General features: G+C 39.7%; 1 protein-coding gene and 1 non-coding gene across 8 annotated transcripts in view; one reads left to right on the top strand and one right to left on the bottom strand.

The window, feature by feature from the left end:
• The window catches only part of LOC105497462 (ADAMTS like 3), a 434,450-nt gene that overhangs the window by 202,007 nt on the left and 205,784 nt on the right, over positions 1-26,659 (bottom strand). For all 7 annotated transcript variants that reach the window (XM_024797846.2, XM_024797843.2, XM_071100796.1 and 4 more), the window contains exon 7: positions 17,035-17,161. In XM_024797846.2, coding sequence (XP_024653614.2) covers positions 17,035-17,161 — 127 coding nt within the window. The remainder of the gene's footprint in view (positions 1-17,034; positions 17,162-26,659) is intronic.
• Positions 25,985-26,091, top strand: LOC112429443 (U6 spliceosomal RNA). Its single transcript, XR_003021673.1, has one exon. It is a non-coding gene; the product is annotated as a U6 spliceosomal RNA (small nuclear RNA).

Here is a 26,659-nt window from a genome sequence, read left to right as displayed (position 1 = left end):
AAAAACAGAACCTTTTTTTAAAAAACAGAAGAATGAGCGAAGAAGGAATGACAGAATTAGAAAATAACCGTTTGCAACTCTCCATGTTAAATACTATTTCAGGCAAGGATCATCAATGTACACTAAAGCCATGGTGTGAAAGATTGTTGCAAGACAGAATATTTACACCTTGTCAAGGTATCACCCTGCAGATTTCTTACAGGGAAACATGGATCTATACAACAGAGTATGTGTAGGTCACCACCTGTGCAAGTAATACTGAGTCAAACTGACACCATGAACTTCCTGATATGATGCAACATAAATCACGCATCACTTTTGATGTGCTGCTGCCACAAATGTTCAATCCAATTCTAATTAAACCTCAGACCTTATTGATCAATTCACAGGTATTATGTGAGGGAGACCAACAAATTAAATGGAAAATGATCAGACAAATCCAGAATATGGGACATGCTACAATACAACTGGAATGAACTCTTTAAGAAGTCAATACCATGAAAAAATAAGCGCATGAAATAAAAGAGACTAAAGAGACAGAAAAACTAAATGCAATGAGTGAGCCTTGACCAGATCAAGGGGAAAAACAACTATAAAAGGAGAAATTTTAACATAGATTGGATATTAGAAAATATTTAGAAATTATAATTTTTTAGGCATACTAGTGAGATGATGTTATAAAGAAGATCCTTATTTTTAGGAGAGTCATGCTAAAGTATTACTGTTTAGAAGTAAGTGTTTTGATATCTGCAAATTAACAAGGCTCAGCTAGCTAGTTGGATGGAGGAATAAGATAAGATAGATACATAGATAGAAGGAAGATAGATAGATAGATAGATAGATAGATAGATAGATAGATAGATAGATATAGAGTGATAGGGATAATGAACCAATGTAGCAAAATATAAGTAATTATTGAATCTAGCTGAAAAAATGTACAGTAGTTAATTGTGTTATTTTATCAACTTTTATGTATGCTTGAAAATTATACACAGTACAATTTTGGGGATGAAACCACATTCCAATGTCACTAACATCTATTTGACACCAAATTCCTAAATAAAATATTTGAAAAGAAAATTTAATCATAAATTTGAATTATGCACTATATACAAATGGAGTTTACCCAATAAATGCTAGTGTTGCTCAAATTTAGGAAACCTACTAATGTAATTTACCATATTAATAGACAAAGTAGAAAAATTTGATTACCTCAAATAAGTTTCCAGCATTTAGTAAAATTCAGTCATGATTCCTGATAAAAATTCTGTATATAAAATAAAGTAAATGTTTGTAACACCATTTACAAATGCCAAGTCATGATTAATATGCTTCACGCGTAAACATTAGAAACACTGCTGTTTAATTGGGGAAATGATGGGATGCCAGTTAGCACCATATGACTTAAGAGTTTTTAAAAGATTATCCAAGGTAGTTAGGCAAGAAAAAGGAGTCTAACCATTAAAAATAAAGAAGAAATTAATATTTAAAAATTATTAGATTTTAGAAATACCAAGAATAATCATTTAGAAAAACAATGGGAGAAAATGCCCCATTTGCAATGGCTAGAAAAAAGACGGAATATGTTGGAATGAACTTTTAAAAAATGGGTACAACTGGCTGTGTGCAGTGGCTCATGCCTGTAATCCTAGCACTTTGGGAGGCTGAGGCGGGTGGATCACCTGAGGTCAGGAGTTCAAGACCAGCCTGGCCAACATGGCAAAACCCTGTCTCTACTAAAAAATACAAAATTTAGCTGGGTGTGGTGGCACGCGCCTGTAATCCCAGCTATTCGGGAGACTGCGGCTGGAGAATCACTTGAACCCAGGAGGCAAAGGTTGCAGTAAGCCAAGATCGCACCACTGCATTCCAGCCTGGGCGACAGCACGAGACTCCGTTCCCACCCCCCAAAAAATGGGCACAACCTTCAAAAACATTTAAATCTCTCTCACTCAAGACATAAAAAAATGCCTTGAGAAAATCAAAGGAAAATATTAATTCATTTGAAATAAAAATTAAGCAAAATAAAATGTCGAAGAAGGAAAAATTATAATTATAGGCAAAGACTGTTTTCTTAATATCCAGAGTATTTACAAATCAGTAAGAAAAAAACAGAAATTAGCAGGAAAATTGGTCAGACACTTGAAAAACTAGTTCACAGAAAAATCAAAATGTCAAGAAGATTATGAAAAGAGAGAAGAGAAATTACAGTATCATTGAGAACTAAAAGCACATAAAGACATGCTTGCACAAATGTACAAAGATGTTGTAACACAGACAGAAAATCTAAATGCTCATTGATATGAGTCTAGTTAAATAAATTATGTAATATCCTCTTATACCACCAGTTAAAAAACAAGCCAATTGGGTGCAGTGGCTCACACCTGTAATTCCAGCACTTTGAGAGGCTGAGGCGGGTAGATCACTTGAGGTCAGGAGTTCAAGACCAGCCTGGCCAACATGGTGAAACCCTGTCTCTACTAAAAAGTACAAAAATTATCCGGGCATGGTGGCTGGCACCTATAATCCCAGTTACTCAGGAGGCTGAGGCATGAGAATTGCTTGAACCTGGGAGGCGGGGGTTGCAGTGAGCCGAGACCGTACCACTGAACACCAGGCTGGGAGACAGAGTGAGACTCCATCTCAAAAACAAAAAAACAAGCCAACTTATGAGAACTGATAGGCAAAAACCCTCAGTGAATAAGAACAAATTGTAAAAAAAATTATACCTAATGATCCAATTCTGTATACTTCTCAAAATCATAGATGTTTGTATGGAAAGGTGCACACATACACATCCATAGTAAATATCTTAATAGAAGCAACCATTCATACTGTTTAGACCTCTGAAAAGTGGAACTGGTTAGGAGTTTGTGGATGGTAGAAGGTGACTTTTACTTTCCATTTTATATCCTTCTGTGCCATTTGAAGTTTTTATAAGTTTTATAAAAAGCATGTCTTAATTTTACAATATAAATTATCAATATATGTTATGCATCCTCAACCACTTCATCCTCATCCCAGGAAGGACACACTAATATGATAACAGGTGTAATCTCTTGGCAGTGTGACTGAATATGTGATATGTTTGTCAATTTCCTTGCCTGCATATTCTGGATTTTTTACAACAAATATACAGCGCATTATATATGTAATAAAAATTGTTTTGAAAGTACATATAAATTAGAAAGCTTTACTGAACTGAAGAAAACCTATCTGGGCAGATTGGTTGGGCTCTCTTGCAAAATCTTTGTGAATGTAGGCTGTGGTATCTTGGGGAAGCATTTGTCTAGGGATGTGTGTGCGTACATGTGTATATTCCAACCATCTCCCCATTGATAATTACACACTTTAGTGAAACTTTGCAAATCAAACCCCCTTGCCATTGATTTTATCAAAAAGGCTCAAACTTGAGGAAAATGTTCTTCTGGGTGGAGCTGCCTACTATGTAACTCTTGGAGAGAAAGCACACTGCAGAGCACCTAGGCAAAGCTAGGAACAAGGAGCATCCTATAAGGATCATCTCCTAAACTCAAATTCCCTTTCATTTCTGTAACTCTCCATTAAAGTTTGATACATTTGTAGAAGTCTCTGTGATACGCTGATAGGGCAGTACCTCCCAAACATTTTATCTAAATATGAATCATCTAGAAAACTGTTAAAACGGATACCTGCTCCACCCCTAGAAATTCAGATCCAGCAGTTTAGGGTGGAGCCCAAGAATGTGCCCGACCAGCAGCCTCTCAGGTGACGCTGATACTGCTAGACTGTGAGCCACATTTTGAGCAGCATGGGTGCAGGATATAGAGGGGGAGAACTCAAATCATAAAGGGCAGAAAGGGAGGACTGGTCCATAGTCGCAAACTTTTCAGCACTTCTTCACTATACTGCAAGAGATGACCCAGTTCTAGGTCTGACCAGAAATGAAATGAGAATCCTCTGAGGCAGAGGATTTTAAGGAGGGAGGAGCCAGGAGTACCAGGTGCTCTGCAGATGAGGGCTTAAAAGTGCCTTTTGGATGAGCAGTAAAGAGACTGTTAATGTGCTTTGCCAAAGAAGTTTCAATCAAGTAGCTGGCACAGGAAACTGTGATCTGAGGAATACATGAGGATGAAAAATTAGAGACAGCAAGTGTAAACAGTATTTTCAAGACTTGGCAGTAAAGAGTAGGTGAAAGATTAGGGTGGTAGCTGGAGACATGATTATGTTTAAAATAGTGTTCTCTATATATATATATAAAATTTAAAAATATTACACACCTATATACATACACATATATAAACATACATGTATATATACACACATATGTATATACACGTATATACATAGACATTTTTAAAATTATACTTATATTTAAGATGGGAGACACCCATTGGTCATATTAACCCTGATAGGAAAGAGAGAGTGAAAGAAGATAAAAGAAAGAGGGGAAGATGGGTGGAGTGAGTTCTCTGAGGACACAGAGGAGCTGGAATGCAGAACACAGATGGAGGGATTAATTAGTCTTGGAAAGGAAGACAGATATTTGTGCCTCTGTAGCGGGAGAAAGCAGGGAACGGATGGGTACAGCTGCAGGGCGAGGTCTCTTCTGATGGTTTCTGTTTTGCTGGGATTTTTTTTTTTTCTAATCTTCCTTGGAGCCTTGCATAGAATCAGTTTTGGTATTAAATGGTGCATGAATGTTTGAAAAGAAAGTATATTCCGTCACCATGCAATGCTCTGTTATCTATTAATGTAACATTAGTAATTATATTGTGCAGATTCTATATGTAATTTTCACTCACTTCAATGTATTAAAATCTCTCAGAAGTTTTACTGATTTCAATTTCATCTTATATAACTACAGGGGATTTTTCTTTACCTATTTTGGTGCAATGGCATTTGGTTCACAAATTCTTTAAACTATTTGTTTTTTGATTATCAACAAAGTACTCATTTTGTATTTTTGCTTGAAATTCTACTTGTACTGATACAAAGACTATTACCCACGCTTTCTGTATCTTGCCCTTTAGAATGGGCCATTCATAAATCGCAGACAAATGGCCTCCTGGTAAAGGCCCCCCTCAGTCTGGAGGTAGACCTAGGGCTGGAGGCGATGATAAAGAGAGGAAGCAATTGTAAGTACAGTAAGAAAGAGCAGGCTGCTGCTTGTGGTTCAGCACAAGCTCAGTATAGACTGCCTGAAACCTCCTATCAGAAGAATGCAGATGGCATTGCCAAGCAGGTCTGATTCTAAGCCTGCTTTGAAATCCTGTACTTTCTAATGGTGTATAAGCCAATTATTGAAAACATATCAGATGGTGGCTGGGCGTGGTGGCTCATGCCTATAAACCCAGGACTTTGGGAGGTTAAGGTAGGAGATCGCTTGAGGTTAGCAGTTTGAGATTAGCCTGGGCAACATAGTGAGACCTTGTCTCAATAAAAAATTTAAAAATAAGCCAGGTGTGGTGGTACAAGCTTGTAGTACCAGCTACTTAAGAGGCTGAGGCAGGAGGATCCCTTGAACCTAGGAGGTCGAGGCTGCAGTGAGCCATGATTATGCCATTGCATTCGGCCTAGGCGACCATGTCTAATTTTAAAAAGAAAATATATAAGATGGAGAGAAAAGGTTTCCTCTCCGTCCCATCCTATGGTGTTGCTAACAGTAGGCTCATGTCTGGGACACCTAGATTTGTTGTTGATGGTGGTAACTGGTTCCTGTTGATCACATTCATTGTTTGGAATTATTTCAAAACTGTCTCACTGAAATTTGGTGGTAAGAGATTCTTGATACTGCTACTCACTGTGCCATCCACGAGAGCTCCTTCTTGTCACTCTTTAAATGCCATTTGCATTATTTTTACTCTACAAACTACTGGGAGAGGCAATATGGTATAGTGGTTATGATCACAGATTCTGGAGCCAGACAACCTGGGTTGGAATGTCAGCACTGCCACTTGCTGTGTGACCTTGGGCAAGTTACTTACCCTCTCTGTGCCTCAGTTACATCTGTGAAATGAGGATAACAGGAATATCTGTTCCAAGGGGTTGTTGTAAGTGTTCAATGAGGTAATATATGTAAAGGGCTTAGAAAAGGCCCTGGTGCCAACTAGCGGTTGGGTAAGTATAAGTTATTATTAAAACCTTGTTGAGCACTTACTATGCCACCAGGCAACATGCTAAGGAACTTGAGATAAATTACCTCATTCATTCTAATGGAAACTCATTTCTACAATTAAGACAATTAAAATTTTACAAGGTTAAAGTGACTTGCCCAAGATCACAGTGTTCCTAAGCATTAGAACCAGGGTAAGGACCCAAAACTACACTTTTAAATCCTTCTACTATGAGACCAAGTGATGCTGTATAAGGCCGGGGGCGGTGGCTCACGCCTGTAATCCCAGCACTTCGAGAGGCCAAGACGGGCGGATCATGAGGTCAGGAGATCGAGACCATCCTGGCTAACACAGTGAAACCCCGTCTCTACTACAAATACAAAAAATTAGCCGGGCGTGGTGGCGGGCGCCTGTAGTTCCAGCTACTCGGGAGGCTGAGGCAGGAGAATGGCATGAACCCAGGAGGCGGAGCTTGCATTGAGCCCAGATTGCACCACTGAACTCTAGCCTGGGCGACGGAGCGAGACTCCGTCTCCAAAAAAAAAAAAAAAAAAAAAAAGTGATGCTGTATAAACTCAAATTCACTCAACACACACAGAGTTTCATTGTATGGGTTTCACTTGTTTGATTTTGCAATCACTGTACTGACCGAAGATTCACTGACTCCCTCCCACACAGAAATGCTCAAGTCCAGCTGTTCCATCAGATTTTTTCTGTGTCTCATTTCCTGTTGGATATCACAGCTTTGCTAAGTAGCAAGATGTACAGGAAATAAATTGTCCACACAATATTAACTAATCAATAAACATCAGTTTCAGCCCAGAAGGACTGTAATTTATATCAGATCATTTATTTTCACTATGAAGTTCAACCAGAACTACATCAACCTAAATATATACATTCCAACATAAAACAAGGAAAAGGATGTTTTAGTGACTCTCACTTTGACAACCTCACCCCCACTTTTCTATTTTTTTTTTTTTTTTGGTTTTTTGTTTGTTTTTTTTTTTTTGGTGTTTTTTTAGTAGGTTGGGTTTTTATTTCTGAACAAAATTTTCTGTCAAGTATTTTTCATGTTACATTTCTAGAACCTGCATTTATTTTCTCCTTCTGCTATTTAGATTCAAACACACACACACACACACACACACACACACACACACCATTCCCAAGGCATAAAGTAGTTTTTTTAAAAAATAAGAAAAGTATCTAAATACATGTTAATACTAATAATTTGAATCCTAAAGAAAATTGCAAAAAAAAATAGGTTTTATTTTTAAGGAACACATTTTTTTAATGTGAGATAATGCTGTGAAAACATTTTGTAAACTGAAAAAAATAAAGTGTTTGTTAATGCCCTCACACACCCATAACTATCTGGCATCACTTAGACTACAAAGAGTTGTCTAGGCAGGGCACAGTGCCTCACACTTTGTCCCAGCACTTTGGGAGGCTGATACAGGTGGATCACCTGAGGTCAGGAGTTCAAGACCAGCCTGACCAACATGATGAAACCCCATCTCTACTAAAAATACAAAATTAGCTAGGCATGGTGGCATGTGTAATCCCAGCTCTTTAGGAGGCTGAGGCAGGAGAATCATTTGAACCCGGGAGGTGAAGGCTGCAGTGAATTGAGATTGCACCATTGCACTCCAGCCTGGGCAACAAGAGCAAAACTCCATCTCAGAAGAAAAAAAAAAAAAAGAGTTACCTAGCATCGCATTGTACAGAACAGGGTCTGCACAATTTTTTAAAAGTAGGATAGAAAGTTTGCTTCAAGCTCATCCGTCATTCTGTAGGAGCAGAGGGGGATTTTGGAAGGCAAGAAAAGGAAAAGTCAATGGATGGCAACACTGATTCTGTAGCTGGAGGACTATCTATACACTACTTTGCAAATGGGGGTGAGAAAAATGTAATATGCCAGTGAGCAAAAGTAGGAAGAGCAAAAGTAGGAAAATCAAATGTAGGAAATTAATAGCAAATTTTTTACAAAGGAAGGAAGGAACACAGCAGAGTTTTGCCTTGGTGAGAAAATCAGCTGCAAACTGAAAACTGACTCTCATGCCTTGAGCTATTAGGCCACATTACTAAAGTCTGTAATTGCTGAATCTGCAAATGAGTATCTTCAGCCCTTAGCTCCTATGCAGAAACATCTGCTCCTAACCTGAGGTATGTTTATTTACTGGCCTAAATTGCCTTTACCTCAAAAGACCATGGTAATAGCCAGACTGACTAATAATGTATGCTTCTGTGCTCATTGGCAGGGCTAGCTTTGGAATGGCATGCAGGAGAGGGGACTATGTCACACAGCATCTAATAACAAATATCTGTCCAGACGTTCTCAAGCATCATAGTGTAACACTCATTTTCTGCCCTTTACACTGCCTCTAAGGAATCAGGAGGCTGGTGAGGATGAAACAGTCATCTGCCTTCTGACTCTGTAGTGGGGCATCAGACACTGAAAAGCAGAGGCGTTAACCAAAGGCATGCAACCAGCGGCCACCTGGGAAGTTTAGCAACCTACAATTGCCCAGATTTACCGCTCAAAATTCTAGGGTGGGGCCTGAGGATTAGAACATGGGACAAGTTCCCCAAGTGCTCCTGATGTGCATGCTGGGTTAGGAACCATGGAGCTGGCTGGGCTCTGCCAAGGGGAAACAAGGGGTAGGTTGGTTGAGGCAGCCTTTGCTCCCCTCTGGCTCCATTTCTGTGCTATCTTTGTTCCCTGCCCCATCACTCTAAGCCTCGGTGCACCTCTCACCTCATGCTCATCTAGCTGTCCTTGGAAGACACTTTGGGAGGGTGGTTAAGCACATGAACTCTGAGGTCAAAACCATCTTGACCACTCACCAATTGTGAGACCTTGACCAAGCTGCTTAATTTCACTGAGCCTATTTCTCCATTTGTTAAATGGGCAGGGTACAGTAGTACCTGCCCTGTAGGGTTATGCTAAGAATAAATAATGTCATACATGAACAAATACATAGCACAGTATAAGCATACAAACTCTGGGGGCCACTATTATTATTACTTTCCCAATAAGTATTTTTACTAATAATCCCAGTGCTCTCAGCTGGTCAGCAGGTGTCAGGTCTCCCGGATGACCCTGGGTGTTGCAGTGCTTGGCTACCAACAAGCTGCTTCTGATTTTAATTCACATTCCTCAGGGACTGCTGCCATAGGGATGCTGGTCTAAGTGAGCTCTTCAGTTCTGTGTAAGGCAAGTCAACACACCTTTACTGAAAACATACTGGGTGCCAGGTACTGGGCCAGGTGCATGAGGTTCTTGAGGAGCTCACATACCAATGAGGGGATCAGTGCACAAACTACACCTCTCTCTTGCAGGTTGTGACAATAATATGTTAAAAGGCAACCAAGTAGAAGTTCATGGGAGATAAGAGAAAACTTCACACCAACTCATTCTTGCGGTGTATCTAAAATTTCCTAGGCCCTTTAAGAACAAAGACAAGCCATCACTGTCAAGCCTTTCATTAAAAGTTTGGAAAATTGCTTCATATAAGTTCCTGGGATTTGTTTCTCTAAACTCCGTTCAATCCCAAGATCTATTTTTTTTTTTTCCAAACAATGAGCAAATCACACATACACTTAATAGATTTTCAGAGCTAGAAGAGGTCTTGGAAATTATCCCTGCTCACTGTGCAGATGAAAAAGTTGAGGCCCCAGTAAGTGAAGCATCTTGCCTAAGAAGATAGATTGTTAGAGGCCAAACTGAGGTTATTACTGCAGTCTTTGGTTTCCAGTCCAGTTCTATTGCACAATATTATTTAGTCCCACTGAAATCATAACAGGAAGCAGAATCATCTCCAGCAAAGGCCATGTATTCATTTGTTCAACATTAACTGAGCTCCTATGATGTATTCAGTACTGCACTAGCACTAGGAATAAAATGGTGAACACCATGGCACCTGCTCTTGCAAAGCTTACTAGTGGGAGACGCAAATTAAAAAAAATAAATGAAATAATCACTTCTTTCCCTAAAGGCTAAGCAAGAACTAAACAGAAAGAGAAGGGCCTACTTTATGTAGAGTGGTCAAAGAAAGCCTCTCTGAGGAGGCGACACTTGTGCTCAAGGTTGAGAAAGAGGTAGCTATGTTGAAGAGCTGGGAGACACATGTTCCAGATTCAGGGACGGGTTCATGCAAAGGCCCATTGGGGGGAATGGGCACCTGACATTCTGGAATCTCCCAGAAAGCCAGTGTAACTGGAGATTAGGGAATGAAGAGCAGATGGCAGCACATGATGTCACACAGGGGTCAGATGATACAGGCTTTAACGGTTTTGGAGAGGGATGCGGATTTTATCACAGGTGTAAGGCAATTCATGAAGAGGCCAGGGAGTTCACAGTCTGTCTGCTTCTCCAGGTAAAATACGATCTATGACATTCCTTTGCAACACAGTCTACATGCTATTTTTTCATTATCTCTCTTCATGAACAGGGCCAGAAGACACACAAAAACATGCAAAAGAGCTAGGCAAGGACTAGAACCCAGGAGTCTTTATTTGTAGTCACAGGGTCTTCCTTCCAGGCCACACTCTCCCTTGCTGAATTAAATGGAGGAGGGGGCAACTTTCAATTCCGTTAAAATGAACAGATATTTGGTTTGAATATTCCTTTCCCAGCCACAGTTCTGACAGAAGAGTATGACCAGCCAGAATCTCACCCTAGAAAGACGAATGGGGAGGGAGCAAGAGATAATGTGGGAAGACAGGAGAATGAAAACCAATCCATGTTCCCATGTTAGCAGACCCTTTATATCCTATACAATCTTCCTTGTGATGGAACAAGTTAAATTTGTAAATTGTTTTTGGGAGTGACAGTCAAAGGAGAAATGAACAGTGTGGGAAAAAATCTTAAGAATTACCCTGTGAGGCAGCCCCACGACCCACGTAGCCCAGGATTCTATTTGTGTCAAGGAATGCATTAGAAGAGTGTGTGTTTATCTTCATACTGTCAAAACTTGAGCAAAATGCTGGTGTTCCCAGCTGGCCTTAGGTATCACCATATCAATAGACTTGGCTGCCACCATGTAAAAATGGACAAAAAGCTTAGAATAGACAAGCCAATCTTGTTTATTTGCCTCACACATGTGTGCCCTGATGTGGACAAGACCAAAATAAGGAACAAACCTGGAAATACAACTAAATTTCTAAATGCCAAGTCAAGACTCTCCAAATAGATATGTTTGCTTCTTTGTTGTTGTTTTTGGAGCTTTCTCACTTTAATAACTGAGTGGCCTCTAGTTCCCTTTTCCAATATCCAAAGCTGTTTATGTTGGTTGTCAGTTCCGTCTCTCTCCTCCTCCCTCTGAACAGGAAATCTGTGTGTTGTATCTGGATAAATTTCTGATCTTTTTTTCATAGCAAAGCTTTTGGCTCCAGGCTCTTACACCTTGTGTCGGCCTCACTGCATGACGGAAATGATATCCTGTGTACAGTCTTGTGCACTTTCTCCAGTGCAGGGCTGTGCCAACAGCATCTCATTGCCATGTCCTGACTCAGTGTGAGTCCCAGGGAAGATCGGAATTAATTCTTGGCAAGGTATGGAATGTAGGAGCTGCATGGATTCTGCAGGCTCCAGTGATGCACACTCAGGAGGAGACATGGCTTCATTTCCCACATTTCTTTCACACAAAGAATGATTATAGGGAAGTGCTTCCATATGGCCTAGGGAAAAGCCCAGCCAAAAACAGCTTCAGCTGGTCAGTTTCAGAGCTGTAACAGACATGATGGGGCCATAATTAGAATCAAGATGGTGAAGGACTGTGTTTTCATACAGGCAGGAATCTTTGCTACCTTTAGCCTTAGCTCAAGCACATGCATATGAAACCTGATAAAATGCATATGAACATCATGCCCTGTACTGAAGGATCTGTCTGTGTACTCCAGTTTCGCTTTCTATGTAGAAACTGATTTTTAAAAATTGGACATTTTAGGGGTTCTTAACCTGGAATGTCCTAAACAGGCATCAGGGGTCTGAGAACCTCACAAAAAAATCAGAAAGGCAAATCTGGGGCTTATAAGTACACATGCATTTTCCTGGAAAGAAAATGCATACCTTTTAATAGATTCTCAAAAGCATATGTAATCCAAAAGCTGAAAATCAAGAGAGAGAGAGAAAATAATGAACTACCTTGCATTTCAGTACCTCTTTTGCACACTTCTCCAAATAAGACTGCCCTTTGGCACAATTTCATTTGGCGTCTACTCTGGTTCAATTAGAATTTTCTCAAGTTCTAATCTTTCCTGGACCCTGACAAAACGAGGTATTTTCTGATGAGATTTCCAAACTTTCTAAGGCCAACACTAACTCTACGTACTTCCATTACACCCCTATCCAGCTGTTGTCTTTCTCTCTTACTCCCCTCAACCACATGGCTTCCTGAATGAACACTTCTCAGTATAGCCTGTCTCTTCAAACTGTGTTCACTGATCTGAGTTCTAAAACTGGTTTGTCCTACAATTCACTCTGTTTTCACACTTTCAAGGTTTTCCTCCATACCAAGGAGTAGCTCTCTTAAAATCAATCCCCAGATGGACTGATTGTTGACTTTCAAATATGTTTACAAACACCCACATTTACACTTAAAGTATATAAGATGTGTTGAAAGGGGCAAATTTCCCTTATCCCCCTCACAGGGCGTGCAACAGGGGGAGTGGCTTGCTTCCTCTGTGCCCAGCAGCTCAAGCCTGCATGCAGACAGGCAGGTCATGGGGAGTTTGGGGCTCCAACCCCAGGGCAGTGTCTAGAGTTGAGTGTTTACAGCTCCCAAAGTTCCAGTGTGTGTTACAGTGTGCTCTTTCAGCTTAGCTGTCCACAGGTGGCTTGTGTTAATCAGCTCAGTTAGAACCTCTGCCTCATCTCCAGGACAGAGGGCTTTCTGTATCCCAGGGCTTTCTGTATCCCTTGCCACTCCATCCACCTTCTGCCTCCCCATCCACCTGCTGAGAGCTACCTCCACCATTCAGTAAACCTTTGCACTCATTGTCCGAGCCCACGTGCGATCCATTTTTTTTCCAGTACCATGGGCTTGGAGAACGAGTGCAAGGTTTTATTGAATGGTGGAGGGAGGTAGCTCTCAGCAGATGAGTGGGGAGGCAGAAGGGGGATGGAGTGGGAAGGTGGTCTTCCCCTGGAGTTGGGTCGCTTAGCAGCTGGGCTCTCATCCATCTACCCTTGACCAAATTTCCCTCTGCATCTGTGTCGTTCCACTGTCAATGGCCTGTCGGCGTCTGTGTGTTCTTCTGCCAGTGTGTTCCTCTCAACATCCAGTCACTTGTGTGTGTGACCATTGGGATCTTGGGGTTTTTACAGGCACAGAATGGGGAACACGGCAGGCCAGAGTGGTCTTGGAAAATGCAACATTTGGGTGCGAAAACAGAGTCCCTGTCCTCACCCACGCCAGTGGGCACAGGCCCAAGGGGGGAACCCTAGCCAGGAACCCCGCCCTTCTCTACCCAGCAATTTCCTGCCCACCTCCCGTATCAGTGTGACACCCTTTGGGACCCCAATGAGTAATATTTTTAACAAAAACGCAGCTAGCATTTACTGAGTACTGTCTAATTACTATGCTATTTGGAGTTCTCAACATGGGTTGATCTTTTAAATCCTGACAACATCTCTACAAAGGCAGTACTGTTGTTATTCCCAGTTTAAAATTAGAGATCCAAGATACCCATGGAAGTGAAATACTTAAATAACTCTGCACAGCTCATAAGCAACAGACCCAGGACTTAACCCTGGAAGGCTGGCTCCAGACCCCAATTTCTTAACCACTTCCCAATATTTCCTTTCATAATTAATTATGGGAGATGTTTCTTAACATTTCTCATCCTTAGTTTCCTCATCTGTAAAACAGGTAGGACATTATCCAAATTATAATATAAGAATGCTGGTAGAATTAAATGATATGTCTGAAGAGAACTTCGGTAATTACAAAGGATTTGATCAATATTAGTAATAACCAAATGGATAGAATGCTAACTACTTGGTTTCCTGCCTCCTTGGAAGCCAGGGTGTCACACACCATAATTCTGGTCAATGAAGCAAAATTCCCTGGGGAGAATATCCTTTCCTGAATAAAGAGCACAGTATTTAAAAAATGCTTTTCACACTATGTTCTTCCTTATTATCTGGGATGTGGATGTAACATCTCAATGTCCAATAATGACTTTGTAGCCACATAGGCAAAAACCACCCTCTAAGGATGTGAAGAAGAGAGAAAGGTGCCTGGTTCCTGAAAGACACAGTAAAACAGCATCCTCAGCCTTAGCTGCCTACTCCAGGCTTTTTGTTAGAAAAGATTTATAAACTCCAATGTTTCTAAGTTGAATTTTCTGTGATTTGCAGTAGAATACATTCCTCATTGATATACCACCATTCAAAGCCACCTCCTTCATGAAGTCCAAAAATTGGAATCTCCATGAATTCATGGTTTCCAGTCTCAGCTAGGCCCTTACAGCTACTCTTCTATCTTTGTACTATTGTTGATGGTTCCTTCTTCTTTCCTTCATGGGAACAGGCTGAAGTCTCTGAGCTCTCACTCCTAGTGGCCAACTCTATCTCCTAATGAAGAGCCAAATAAAGGCAATAGGCTGGAACACCTCACGGTGTTCTCCAACCAACCCTGTAGAGCTATCCAGTTGTTGACAGGGTGTTGGTCTGTTCCCATCCTCTTGTCCTGAGCAAATCCTTCCCTCTATACATTCTCTTCACTCATCAACCCATTGCAATCAAGCTTTGATTTCAGCCTGAAGTTCATCAAAATCATGCTTGTTCACATCATAAATGACTTTCAAATTGCTAAAGACAAACTTTTAGGCCCTTATTCCAGTTGAACTCATAAGAGCATTGAACATTGCTGGCCACCCCCATCGCATTTTTGAAATTACTTATTCCTTTGGGGTCCATGGTACTGCTCTTGCTAAGTTCTGCATTTACCTACTTACTCTATTCATTCCTTCTCAGTTGGATTCCCTTAAACTTCTTCCCTGGCTAAATGCTTTGACTTCAGCTTTTCCTCAGGATGAGATTATTGGCTTCCTCTTATATTCTACATACTCTCTTTGGATGAACTCACCTACATTTATAACTGAATACCACCAACAAGGGGTTTTGCTATCAACCATGATAAACCAGCATGTTTCAGATAAACCCTCCAACCACAAACAAAATACAATCAACATCTGTTTGCAGGCATCAGAAAGATACTTAGGCACTGGATACTTACAGGGTGAAAATTTTGGAGAGAATAAAATTCAGGGAGATGGACTTTCACCTTTGATATGTGTCTCCTCTTCATGAATTCCTTACCCAAATGAATAGCAAACATGTCCACCCAGCTGTGCAAGATGGAAAATTTGGGCCATTCAAGCTGCTTCTTTTCTCTTGTAACCTTCATTCAAAGAATTACCAAAGTTTGTTCATTCTACATCCTAAAGATCTCTCCACCTGTTCCTTTCTGTACATTTCCTGCCATGCTACCCTACATCAAGGCCTTATTATTTTAAACACTTTGAATATTTTGAAAGACACTTCCTATTTGGACTCCCTGCTTCCAAGCTCATCTGACAGGTAAATCCAGCCTCCATATGCCACCATAACTATTTTACTAAAACACTAACCTAACCATATCACTCCACTGCCTGAATCGCTTTGATGGCTCCACTTAATCTGAAAAATAAAACACAATAATGAAGTCTTTGACTCCAAATGCCATTCTGTCTTACCTTCTACCCTATTCAATGTACAGTCAGGCCTGAACAACATATTAGGAGTTCCTCAAAAAACCCAGGTTCTTCTCCAGTGTCACGCCATGAACTTTGTGTTTCCTCTGCCTGAAAAACCCTCTACCCCTCCCCTTAATGCTTTCCCCATTTGCGAAAATAAGTAAGATGCCAACTTTATAAGTTACATCAAACTAAATTCAAATGAATAAAAGATTTAAAATCGAATCTTTGGCTGAACTCACCTACACTTATAACTGAATACCACCAACAATGGGGTATTCAGAAAGAATTATTATAAAGAAAAACAAACCCAAAAAGTACTTGCAGAAAATACGCATGAATAATTTTTGTTTCCTTTAAAGGAGCAGTTAACGAACTATAACCTGAGGGCCAAATTCAGCCTTCAGTCTATTTTTGTAAATAAAGTTTCATTGGAATGTAGCCATGCTGACTTATTTACACGTCTGTGTGTGCTTTTACACTGCAACAGCTATGTTGAGTAGTTGAGACTATATGGTCAGCAAAGTCTAAAATATTTACTATCTACCCCTTTACAGAAAAAGTTTACTGAATCCCCAAACTAAAGGATGTTTTAAAAGACAGATATTATTAAAATGAAAAGATGGAAATTTCCAAATACATAATACTTAGAAACTTAGAAACTCTGATTACACAAAATTGAAAGTCAATTAACAAACTGGAACCCACATTTGAAATAGATATGACAGAAAAAATGTTAGTATTGGTGATATATTAAAAGCTCTCAACAATGAGGAAAAGATCAACATCCAAATAGGAAAATTGATAAATGGCTTCAATAGCTAACTGAGAAATTAAAAAGTATAAATGGTCAATAGATACATGATAATATTTTCTACCTTGTTAGCAGTCAAAGGAAGACAAATAAAAGAAATTATTATTTCACGATTTACCTAAAAAATTGGCGAATATATTTTTTTAAAACAGTAATACCCTGCATTGGCAAAGGTTCAAAGAAACAGGCCCTCTTCAAAGATATAATGGGAACAAAAGTTTGATACACACTTTTTGGAAGAAATTTCACTTTTAGAAAACTGGTACAAAAGCTACTTCCAACTAAAAAAGGTCAGCATTCAGAAAATGTTATTCTAGCAATAGATGGTCTAAAATACATCTTGTATGACGGTAATACCGTATTGGGTTTAAAACCTACTTTTTTCAGGAGAAACGTGTGACTTCGATTGTCCTCGTACAAGCCTGCAGGTGGAGCCATCACCCGCACAGACTCCACAGTTGTCCTCCTTGGCATTGCTTCCCAGTTGCCGATCACAGCCCACTGCCTGCCAACAGAAGCATGGCGGTCAGTGGTGCCCAAAACCAGGGGATGGGGAACTCCCTTCATTTCAGGAACCTTAGTTGTGATGTAATCCTTAAATTTACAGTTTGGCTCTCTTTTATGAGAACATAGTTTTATAAATGTAAATGATATAATGTCTTACAGGATAGTATCATTTATATGATTCTAATGCAAGGCCGAAATATTAATAAAGATTTGAAGCTGTCCCTCCATACCCCCTCCCTCTGTTGCCCAGGATGGAGTACAATAGTGGGACTGTGGCTCGCTGCAGCCTCAACCTTCTGGGCCCAAGTGATCCTCCCACCTCAGCCTCCCAAGTAGCTGGGATCACTTAAGCCTGGGAGGTTGAGTCACAGGCCTGTGCCCCAACACCCAGCTTTTTAAAATGTGATGAAAAGACAGGGTCTCCCTATGTTGCCCAGGCTGGTCTTGAATTCCTGGGCTCAAGTGATCCTCCTGCCTTGGCCTCCCAAAGTGCTGGGATTACAGGCGTGTACCACACTGCCCAGTCCAGGCATTTTTATGTATATAAAATAAACAGAACATGACAGACGTTTCCTCTCTCCCCAGTCCTACACTTGTCCTGTTCTTTCATTTCCTTCCCAAAACAACCACTGTCCTAAATTTCATGTATAACCTTCTGGTTCATAGTTTTACTTTAAATATCTTTTTTTTCTGTTTTTACTTCTATCTCTAAATACCTATATCCCTATATCCCTATATTAATATCTGTCTGTAGCCTTTATATGTTTATAGCTCCTCGTCTTTATCATTAGCTGTACCTAGGCCTATGTATCTCCACCTCTGTCATACCTATATATTTATAAACAATTTTTAAAATATAAAAAGGAACTAAAAGGAGAGATGTCTCATATAAAATATGTGTTTATACTGCTATCTTTCCTTCTCTTGTCATTTTTCATGTGTACATATGTGTGTGTATTTGCTAGATTACAGGCTTGCTTATATGAGAAAAAAAGGCCATGTCTTATATTTCTTTTTTATTTTGTAAGCATATATTTTACATAATGTGTAAAAGACAATAATATCAACTGATTTGATGGTTTATCTCTTCCTTCCCATATTCATCTAACTTTATTTATAAACCTAGTGTTTAAGCGCAGGGACTTTGGAGGAAGAAAACACCCACGTACAAACCTGGATCCACCCACCAACCTTTTAAGCTGCAGGATGTTGAAAAATTCAAACTCTCAGAGACTCATTTTCCTCAACAGTAAAATAGAGAGAATAATACCAATATATACTTCACATAGGGCCTAGTGAGGATTCAATGAGAAAACATATGTAAAATTCTTAGTATAATCATTCAAACATTATAAAGGATTCAATAAAAGACGGCCAATGTTATTATTTCTCTCTGTTTTTCATCTTGACTCCTGGGTAGCCCCCATGCTTCAGCTTGGAGAGTTGTTGAATTAGACTCTATATTCAAGCTGTTGAAGAAGAAATGAAACTAGAGGAAGTTGGGACAATTATTTATACACTATTCTTTCCAACATTTTGGTGTCGAAGGGAAAGAGAAAGACCTAGTGAAAATTTCAGGGAGAGGTAGTAAGTTCCAAGGAAGTTGAGGGAATAGCTTATGATTAGAGATATTTTCAAATTCACAAAGAGCTATCATGAGGAAAGGGTCTACTTTTGTTCTTTGTATTTCCAAATGGTGAAAGCTACAGGTTTAAGCATAATTTGGTTCAATATGAGAAAGTTTGAAAAGTCAGAGTTATCTAATTATAACTATTCAGTCATAGTCTAGGAGACCTCTTGGTGGAACAATTGTAGGGGGGATTAAATCATTGGATGAGTGCTTTTATCCAATGACTTTTGAGATCCTTTAATCCTGATTATATGGTTTTATAAAGATGGTAATACAATATTAATAATTGCTGATTTTTATTGAATGCTTAGCATGTACCTGGCATTATGCCATGAATATTGTACACATTATTTCATTTAATCTTCAGAGCAATTTTATGATGTAGGTGATACCTTTCACTCTATTTTATAAATAAGGAATCTAAACATTACTGAGTAAATGATTGGCCAATATTATACAGCTAGTATACAGTGTTGGTAATGGTTTTAAAACCCAAGTTATCCGACCCAGAATCTTAACACTACATTACAACTTCCTCTACCTTAAGTATCAGCAGATAGACAACAACAAAAGCCCAGTTACACAGGCCATTGTATTAATATTTACAAGTACATGTGGAACAACTTAAGAGTGATTGATTTTGGAAACACACTTGCATGGTCGAGATTCAATCAATGAGTAACTTGTGTTCATGCAACTTTCTCCAAGGGGAGTAATTCCACTATTAAATTATAGAAACACTGCTCCTGGGCCAAGCTCTGTCCTCACACATTCATGTCCCTGAGCACTCTGCATTTCATGAGAAGGAGAATCACTCTCTATCTAGTCATCCAGGAAGGGTGTGGGTTTAGGACCTAGGAGGGGCTTGTTTTGAAGAGTGTTTAAGGCCTTGTAAGATCTCGGGCAATTGAATACCTCCCTGAGCACTTATATTTGCTTCATAATTTTTGTAAAGTTACAATTCATCCAAATGTTATAACCAAATAAAGCATGTGAAAACATCACAGAAAAATGATATTTGAAAAGAAAGTCTTGCATTGGAATTCATAAGGAATAAGCCAGAAATGCCTTTGAAATTGAGGGGCTACTGAATTTTGGCTTTCATATCCCATCATAATCAACAATAAGCAACTTCTAAAAAATTGCCTGAAGTGTTTCCAACTTCTATGACATCGTCTGAAGTCATGATCTCTAATTACAGTGATTTATTAACTACTAATTGACAGATATATCAATAAAATTTATTAACATCTATTAAATAACCATTTTATATATTGCCAGATACTACATAGTATAAATTAATAACATAAGATTCTTACTTTACAGTGTAGTTAATGAGACAAATCACACAAGATAGTGGATGATATAAACAAATATTTTAAATATATGAGTAGTGCTTTTTGGAATAAATATTCATCTATAAATCATCACTTCAGTTAAAAATTATTTCACAGTTCCTGCTTATGATTTCCTAATCAGCTAAAAGACGATAATACTTAAATAAGTGGCACTAGTCCAAATGAAGCAAAATATGAATTTTTCAGAGCAGTCAAATTTAATCATTCAAGAACAAAACAATTTTTTTTTAAATCAACTGTTTGAAATACCTGCAAATTGGATTCTAACTTGGGGGGAAAAAATCTGACATTTCTGTCTCAAAAATCAGAGTATATGGAGCTGTGGTAGTCAGTAGGGATACTCAAAAACATTTTGGTTCTTTCAGCCCACAGAAGGTCTGTACTTCTCCACTCCCTTTGAAGTTAGGTGTGGTCATTAACTAACTTTGGCCAATGAAATATGAGTCTAAGTGATTGATCTGTGTCACTTCTATAAGAAGATTCAAGGGTCAGTGTCTGAGTCCCATGTTCCCCTTGCACTACTGCAGTTATTATGTAACAAATGTGTCCAAATAAAGCCTACCTCAACCTTAGTCTCCCAGACATTCTAAGAGCTGAGGCTCCTGTCAACCGCTGTTGGGCAAGTGGTATCAGCAAGAAGTAACCTTTAATTGTTTTAAGCTACTGAGCTTTGGGGGTTGTTGGTTACTGCAGGAAAATCCAGCCTATAACCATTAATGGATAAAGCACGGTTATTAACAAGAAGATGGTTTTTAAAATTAGAAGTTTCACATTAAAATCCAGTTTTCCGGCTTCTCTTGACAAAAACAAAAACAAAACAAAACTTCCAACATGTTTATACATAGTTGCCCCCTTCACAATAAGCATGTATCCTCCAGTTCACCACCAGTCACCACCCAACGTGACTACATCTGAGCAGTTTCTCTCTGGGGCAGTGTGTAGACATTTGACTTTTAATCTCTGTACTAAGCCATCTAAGCATGAATCATCTCTTGAACTGACTGTTCTTTACCGAATTATACATCATTTTCAGTTACAAACTTCAGCTACACTTGTATCAATACAAAAAGTATGATCAGTATAGTCCAATAATTAAGACATTGGTTTCTGAAATTAGGTTCCCTGGGTTCAAATTCCAGCTCTACCACTTCCTAGCTATGTGCAATAGAAATAGACTGAATGTTTGTGTCTGCACCCAAATTCATATGCAGAGACCTAACCCTCAAGGTGATGGTATTAGGAGGTGAAACATTGTGGGGGTGATTAGGTGATGAGGGTGGAGCCCTCACAAATAGGATTAGTACCGTTATAAAAGATACCCTGGATACCTCCCTCATCCCTTCTGCCATATAAGCACACAGCTTCCATGAACCAGGAGGCAGGAAGCAGACCCTCACCAGACACTGAATCTGCCAGCACTTTGATTTTCGACTTCCCAGCCTCTAGAACTGTAAAAAATAAATTTCTGTTGTTAATATGCCACCCAATCTATGGCAGCTAGTGATAGCTGCCCAAACTGACTAAGATACCGTACAACTTGGGCAATTTACTTAGCCTCTTCAATTTCCAGTTTCCTTATCAACAAAGCAGGGAATAAATACTGTACCTACTTGATAGGATTATGATGAGCTAATAGTAAAGGGCTTCCACAATGCCTGATACCTGGGCTAAGCACCCAGTGTTAGTTGCTATTATTTTTATTTTTATTCTAAATTCTAAGTGGTTTCTTCATCTGCACAATTATCAGGGAATTCAATAAACATGAATGACAAATCAGATTTGGTCTGCAGAGCTGGTACCAACCAGGTCATGCCTCTAATAAAAATCAGACCTCCAAAGCAGAAGCAAATTTCATTCAGTAAGCACTGCTGTCTCAGGCTGTCTGTTGTGCTCAGGCTAATGGAAAGTTGTTCCCAAGAGCATTGTGACATGTTCATTTAAATGAGAAAACTATACAGACATTTACAAGACTTACGTGTAGTCTATGCCAAGTAGTCATTATGGCTCACATCAGTGATCCTGAGGCAAGCAGAAAGAATCACCAGGAAGCATGAAGTAGGTGCTCACCAGACACTTAATCTGCCTAACTGATGCCCATGGCCACGTGGCACAAGAAAGGAAATTTATGTGAACATTATCCTGTTGAAGGAAAGATACTGAATTCAACCAAGAAGTGTCTGAGTCACTTCTTAGGAAGTACATATAATTATTAAATTCAAATCACCTAGCCAAAAGAGCATCCAGCTTTCAGCGACCAGGGTATCACTCCTCATCACCCAAAGAACTGGCTTACTCATTAGAATCACAAAAAAAGTGATGAGAAGCACTCATTTAAAATGGACTAATTCATACTGAAACCACCTTTATTCTGCAAGCCCCTTTAAACCCTGGAAACTCCTGGAGCCAACTATGCAACTGGACTTAGACCATTAATAAGAACAGGGGATGGTGAGCAGTGAGCAGAAGGGTAAACGTGGGAAGGGGAGCTCATGTTGACTGCAGGCCTCCTGTGCATCAGCTATTGTGCTGGGCACTTGGAATGCTGGTTTGTGGAAAAATGAATTTAAAACAGGACCTACAAGGAGGATAATATCTCCTTTTTACCTGATGAAAAGGTCAAGGCTCAAAGATGGTAAGGGAGTTGCCAAGTGGTCTTCAGTTAATTAGTTGTAGAAATTGAATCCGAATGCAGTTCTCTCTAAATCTGAAGTCTACACAGTCCTGATCACAGCTATTCATCACAGGAAGCCACCAAGTAGGTCCATGACCTTGACCCAAAGTCAAAGCGACCTTAGCTTCACACACCAACTGTGCCAAAGGCAATGGTTTTCTACTCCCTCTAGCTGCATAGGGTTCTCTAACCATATTTTGTCATCTCCATTTTCTTCAGAGCATCTTCAAATTTCTCATTCCTCCTCAAAATCCTGCCCCCTCATTCTGATTAGATGCCTTTGCTTCATATTTCACTCAATTGAGGCCATCAAACAATATCTCACCCTCCTGTCCATTCCCATACAAACTGATCAGTGGCCCATATTTCACTCTTCCTACCTGCCTCAAGGGAAGAGGTGTCCCTCCTCCTTGTCCATGGGCAATCTGTCTCCTTTGTTTCTGTTATCAACTCCTTTGAAGAGCCCAGGAACTTCACTGCATTAGTTGTATATTTCTACCTCTCAGTCAATACTCCACTCATCCAAGGGCCTAGCAACATATATACTTGTTCATTCATGGATTTACCATGAAGTTAATGAAGCTTAAGTTTCACAGTCAACCACTCTCTCCTTTTCCCTCTGTCTTGCCTACCTGCTGTTCCCAGTCTGGGCTCCCACAAATGCTGAGAGTTGCTGAGAATTGAAATGTTTGAGTTGGGGAGGGGAAGCTGGACTGCAACTGGGAAGGATTTCTATGTAAGAATCTGCCATAAATTAGCCAGTGTTGGCACACCTGTGGTCCCAGCTACTCAGGACGTTGAGATGGGAGAATCACTTGAGCCCAGGAGGTTGAGGCTGCAACGAGCCATGATAGCACCACTGTACTCCAGTCTGGGTGACAGAGACCTTGTCGCAAAAATTAATAAATAAAGAGGGCCCTTCTAATTATATATGCTTCAGGTACCCTAAAAACTGTATCTGCTCCAGTGCTTTTCCAAGTATCTCTGATCTTGAAGACATTCTTCCTGGACCTGACATCCCCCTCTGGCTGTAGTTGTATCTTTCCCTCTATTCTTCTGATTCATACTTTTTGAAAGATGGATTTATGCTCACCATCCCTACTCATTTCAGCCTATTCCTTCCTTACTATGTGTAGTAGGTTGAATTGTGCACTCTGCCCAAAAAAAGACATGGCACCTAGAACCTGTGAATGTAACCATATTTGGAAAAATATCTTTGCAAATGTAATTAAGGATGTTGAGATGAAATCATATGAAGGTGTCCTTATGAAAGGAGGGGAAAACATAGAGATAGACAAGAGGAGGTGAGGTGCAGATGAAGGCAGAGATTAGAGTGATGCTTCCACAAATAAATTATTAAATTAAATTAATGCCCCATCAGGGGCATCTCTCCCTGTGCTTGTCCCGTCAATCATGGGCACCAGGACTCTGTACTTGAGAGTACAACCTGTCCTTCTTACTCAGTCCCCAAGGACATTAGATGATTAGATTTAACCATGTGACAGCCCTATATCTATATTTCTAGTCTAGATTTCTCTCCTAAGCTCTAAATTCATATATCAACTTAATATTCACAGGCACATCTAGCTCATCACCTTTGCCCCATGCCCCTGGTTCTAACCCAATATTTTGTCTTGATGAATGGTCTCACTATCTATCTAGTTAAATCATGATATCAGAAATCTAGATATCATTTTCTCGCTCCCCATATCCAACCAAACATTCAGTCCTAAAAGATCTGTTTCCAGGGCCAGGTTCAGTGGCTCACGTCTATAACCCCAGTATTGTGGGGGGCCAAGATAGGAAGGTTGCTCGAAGTCAGGAGTTGGAGATCAGTCTGGGCAACAAAGTTACACCTGATCTCTACAAAAAATTCAAAAAATAAAAATTATCCTAGCATGGTGGAACATTCCTGTAGTCCCAGCTACTTGGGGGTAGAGTGCAGACTAAGTTGGGAGGATTACTTGAGCCCAGGAGCTCAAGGCTGTACTGAGCTGTAACCACACCATTACACTCCAGCCTGGACAACAGAGCAAGACCCTGTCTCAAAAAAAAAAAAAATGCATCCTTAACCTTTAGAATTTGTCTCCACTGAATTCATTCTACCTCTTGCCTTATTTTAAGTTCTTATTATCCCATACTTGACCTTCTATTGTTTGGCTAGATCCCTGTCCTCTGCAAATAACCTGCCACTTTGCCACTGAAATGACCTTTCTAAAGACAAGCTGAAATTCTTTATAAAATTATGAAACAGCTCCTCTCTCAACTTTCAGAATAAGTTAACAATTGGTTTCCACCTCCACTGGTAGCCTCATCTCCTAGCACTATTCCGTGGGTATTCTCACCTCAACTCTCCAGAATGTACTCCTGGACCCTTAAACACATCTGTACCTGCTGTTACATTCCTGTCCCTTCTGCTTGTCATTCTTCCTCACCTTGGTTTATCTAACGTTTACTCAAATTTTCAAAACCTCACTGTCCAAACATCACCTTATCCAGAGTGCACTCCTTGAACCCAGACTAAATTTATTTATTTATATTTTTATTTTTATTTTTTAGAAACAGGATCTCGCCCTATCATAGGCTGGAGTACAGTAGTGCAATCATAGCTCAGTGCAGCCTCGACCACCTGGACTCAAGCCAGTCTCTTGCCTCAGGTTCCTGAGTAGCAAGTAGCTAGGACCATAGGCTTGGGCCACCACACCCAGCTAATTGTTAAAAAGGTTTTGTAGAAACAAGGTTTCCCCATGTTGCCCAGGCTGGTCTCGAACTCCTAGGCTCAAGGAATCCTCCTCTCTTGGCCTCCCAAAGTCTTGTGATTATAGGCAGAAGCCAATGCACCCAACCTAAATTACTTTTAATAACGATTCATTTTAATTATAAAAGCAATGCATGATCATGGTCAAGAACTCGGAAAACAAAAGCATAATCCCACTGAGAAGGATTACTATTATCATTTGGTCAAAGAGCCCAAAACTTAACTGATGGCAGTAAAGGGCAACAATAGACTGTTTATAAAATGGAAGAATTACATGGTAAGCTTTGACCTTTTGCCAAAAGTAGAAAGCAACCAAAGTGTCCTTCAGTAGGTGAATGGATAAATAAACTGCAGTACATCCAGACGATGGAATATTATTCAGTGTTAAAAGGAAATGAGCTACTGTGCTCGCTTCGGCAGCACATATACTAAAATTGGAATGATACAGAGATGATTAGCATGCCCCCTGTGCCAGGAGGACATGGAAATTTGTGAAACATTCCATTAATTTAATTTTTTCTCTTAAATGTTTTAAATGAAAAAAAAAAAAAAATGAGCTATCAAGTCATGAAAAGACACTGAGGAAACTGAAATGTGTAATATATTACCACATGAAAGAAGCCAATCCGAAAAGACTCCATACTATATGATTCCAACTCTATGGCATTCCGGAAAAGGCAAAACTATGGAGACAGTAAAAAGATCCACGGTTGCCAGGAGTTAACGAGGAGAGAGGGATGAAAGAGAAAAGCATGGAGGATTTTTAGGTCAGTGAAACTACTCTGCATTATACTATAATAGTGGACACATGTCATTATACATTTGTCCAAACTCATAGAATTTACAACACCAAGAGTGAGACCTAATGTAAACTATGAACTTTGGGTGATTATGATGTGTCGACGTAGGTTCATCGAATGTAATAACTGTATCACTTTAGTGGGGAATGTTGATAAGCAGGGGTGGCGGTGCATATAAGGAAGCAGGGGGGTCCTATGGGAAAATTCCACCTTCCACTAAATTTTGCTGTGAATCTAAAATTGCTCTAAAAATTGAGTCAGGCCAGGTATGGTGGCTCA

This window comes from Macaca nemestrina, chromosome 7, assembly GCF_043159975.1.
Source record: "Macaca nemestrina isolate mMacNem1 chromosome 7, mMacNem.hap1, whole genome shotgun sequence".
Lineage (NCBI taxonomy): Eukaryota > Metazoa > Chordata > Mammalia > Primates > Cercopithecidae > Macaca > Macaca nemestrina.
This window is presented reverse-complemented; position numbering and strand designations above follow the sequence as displayed.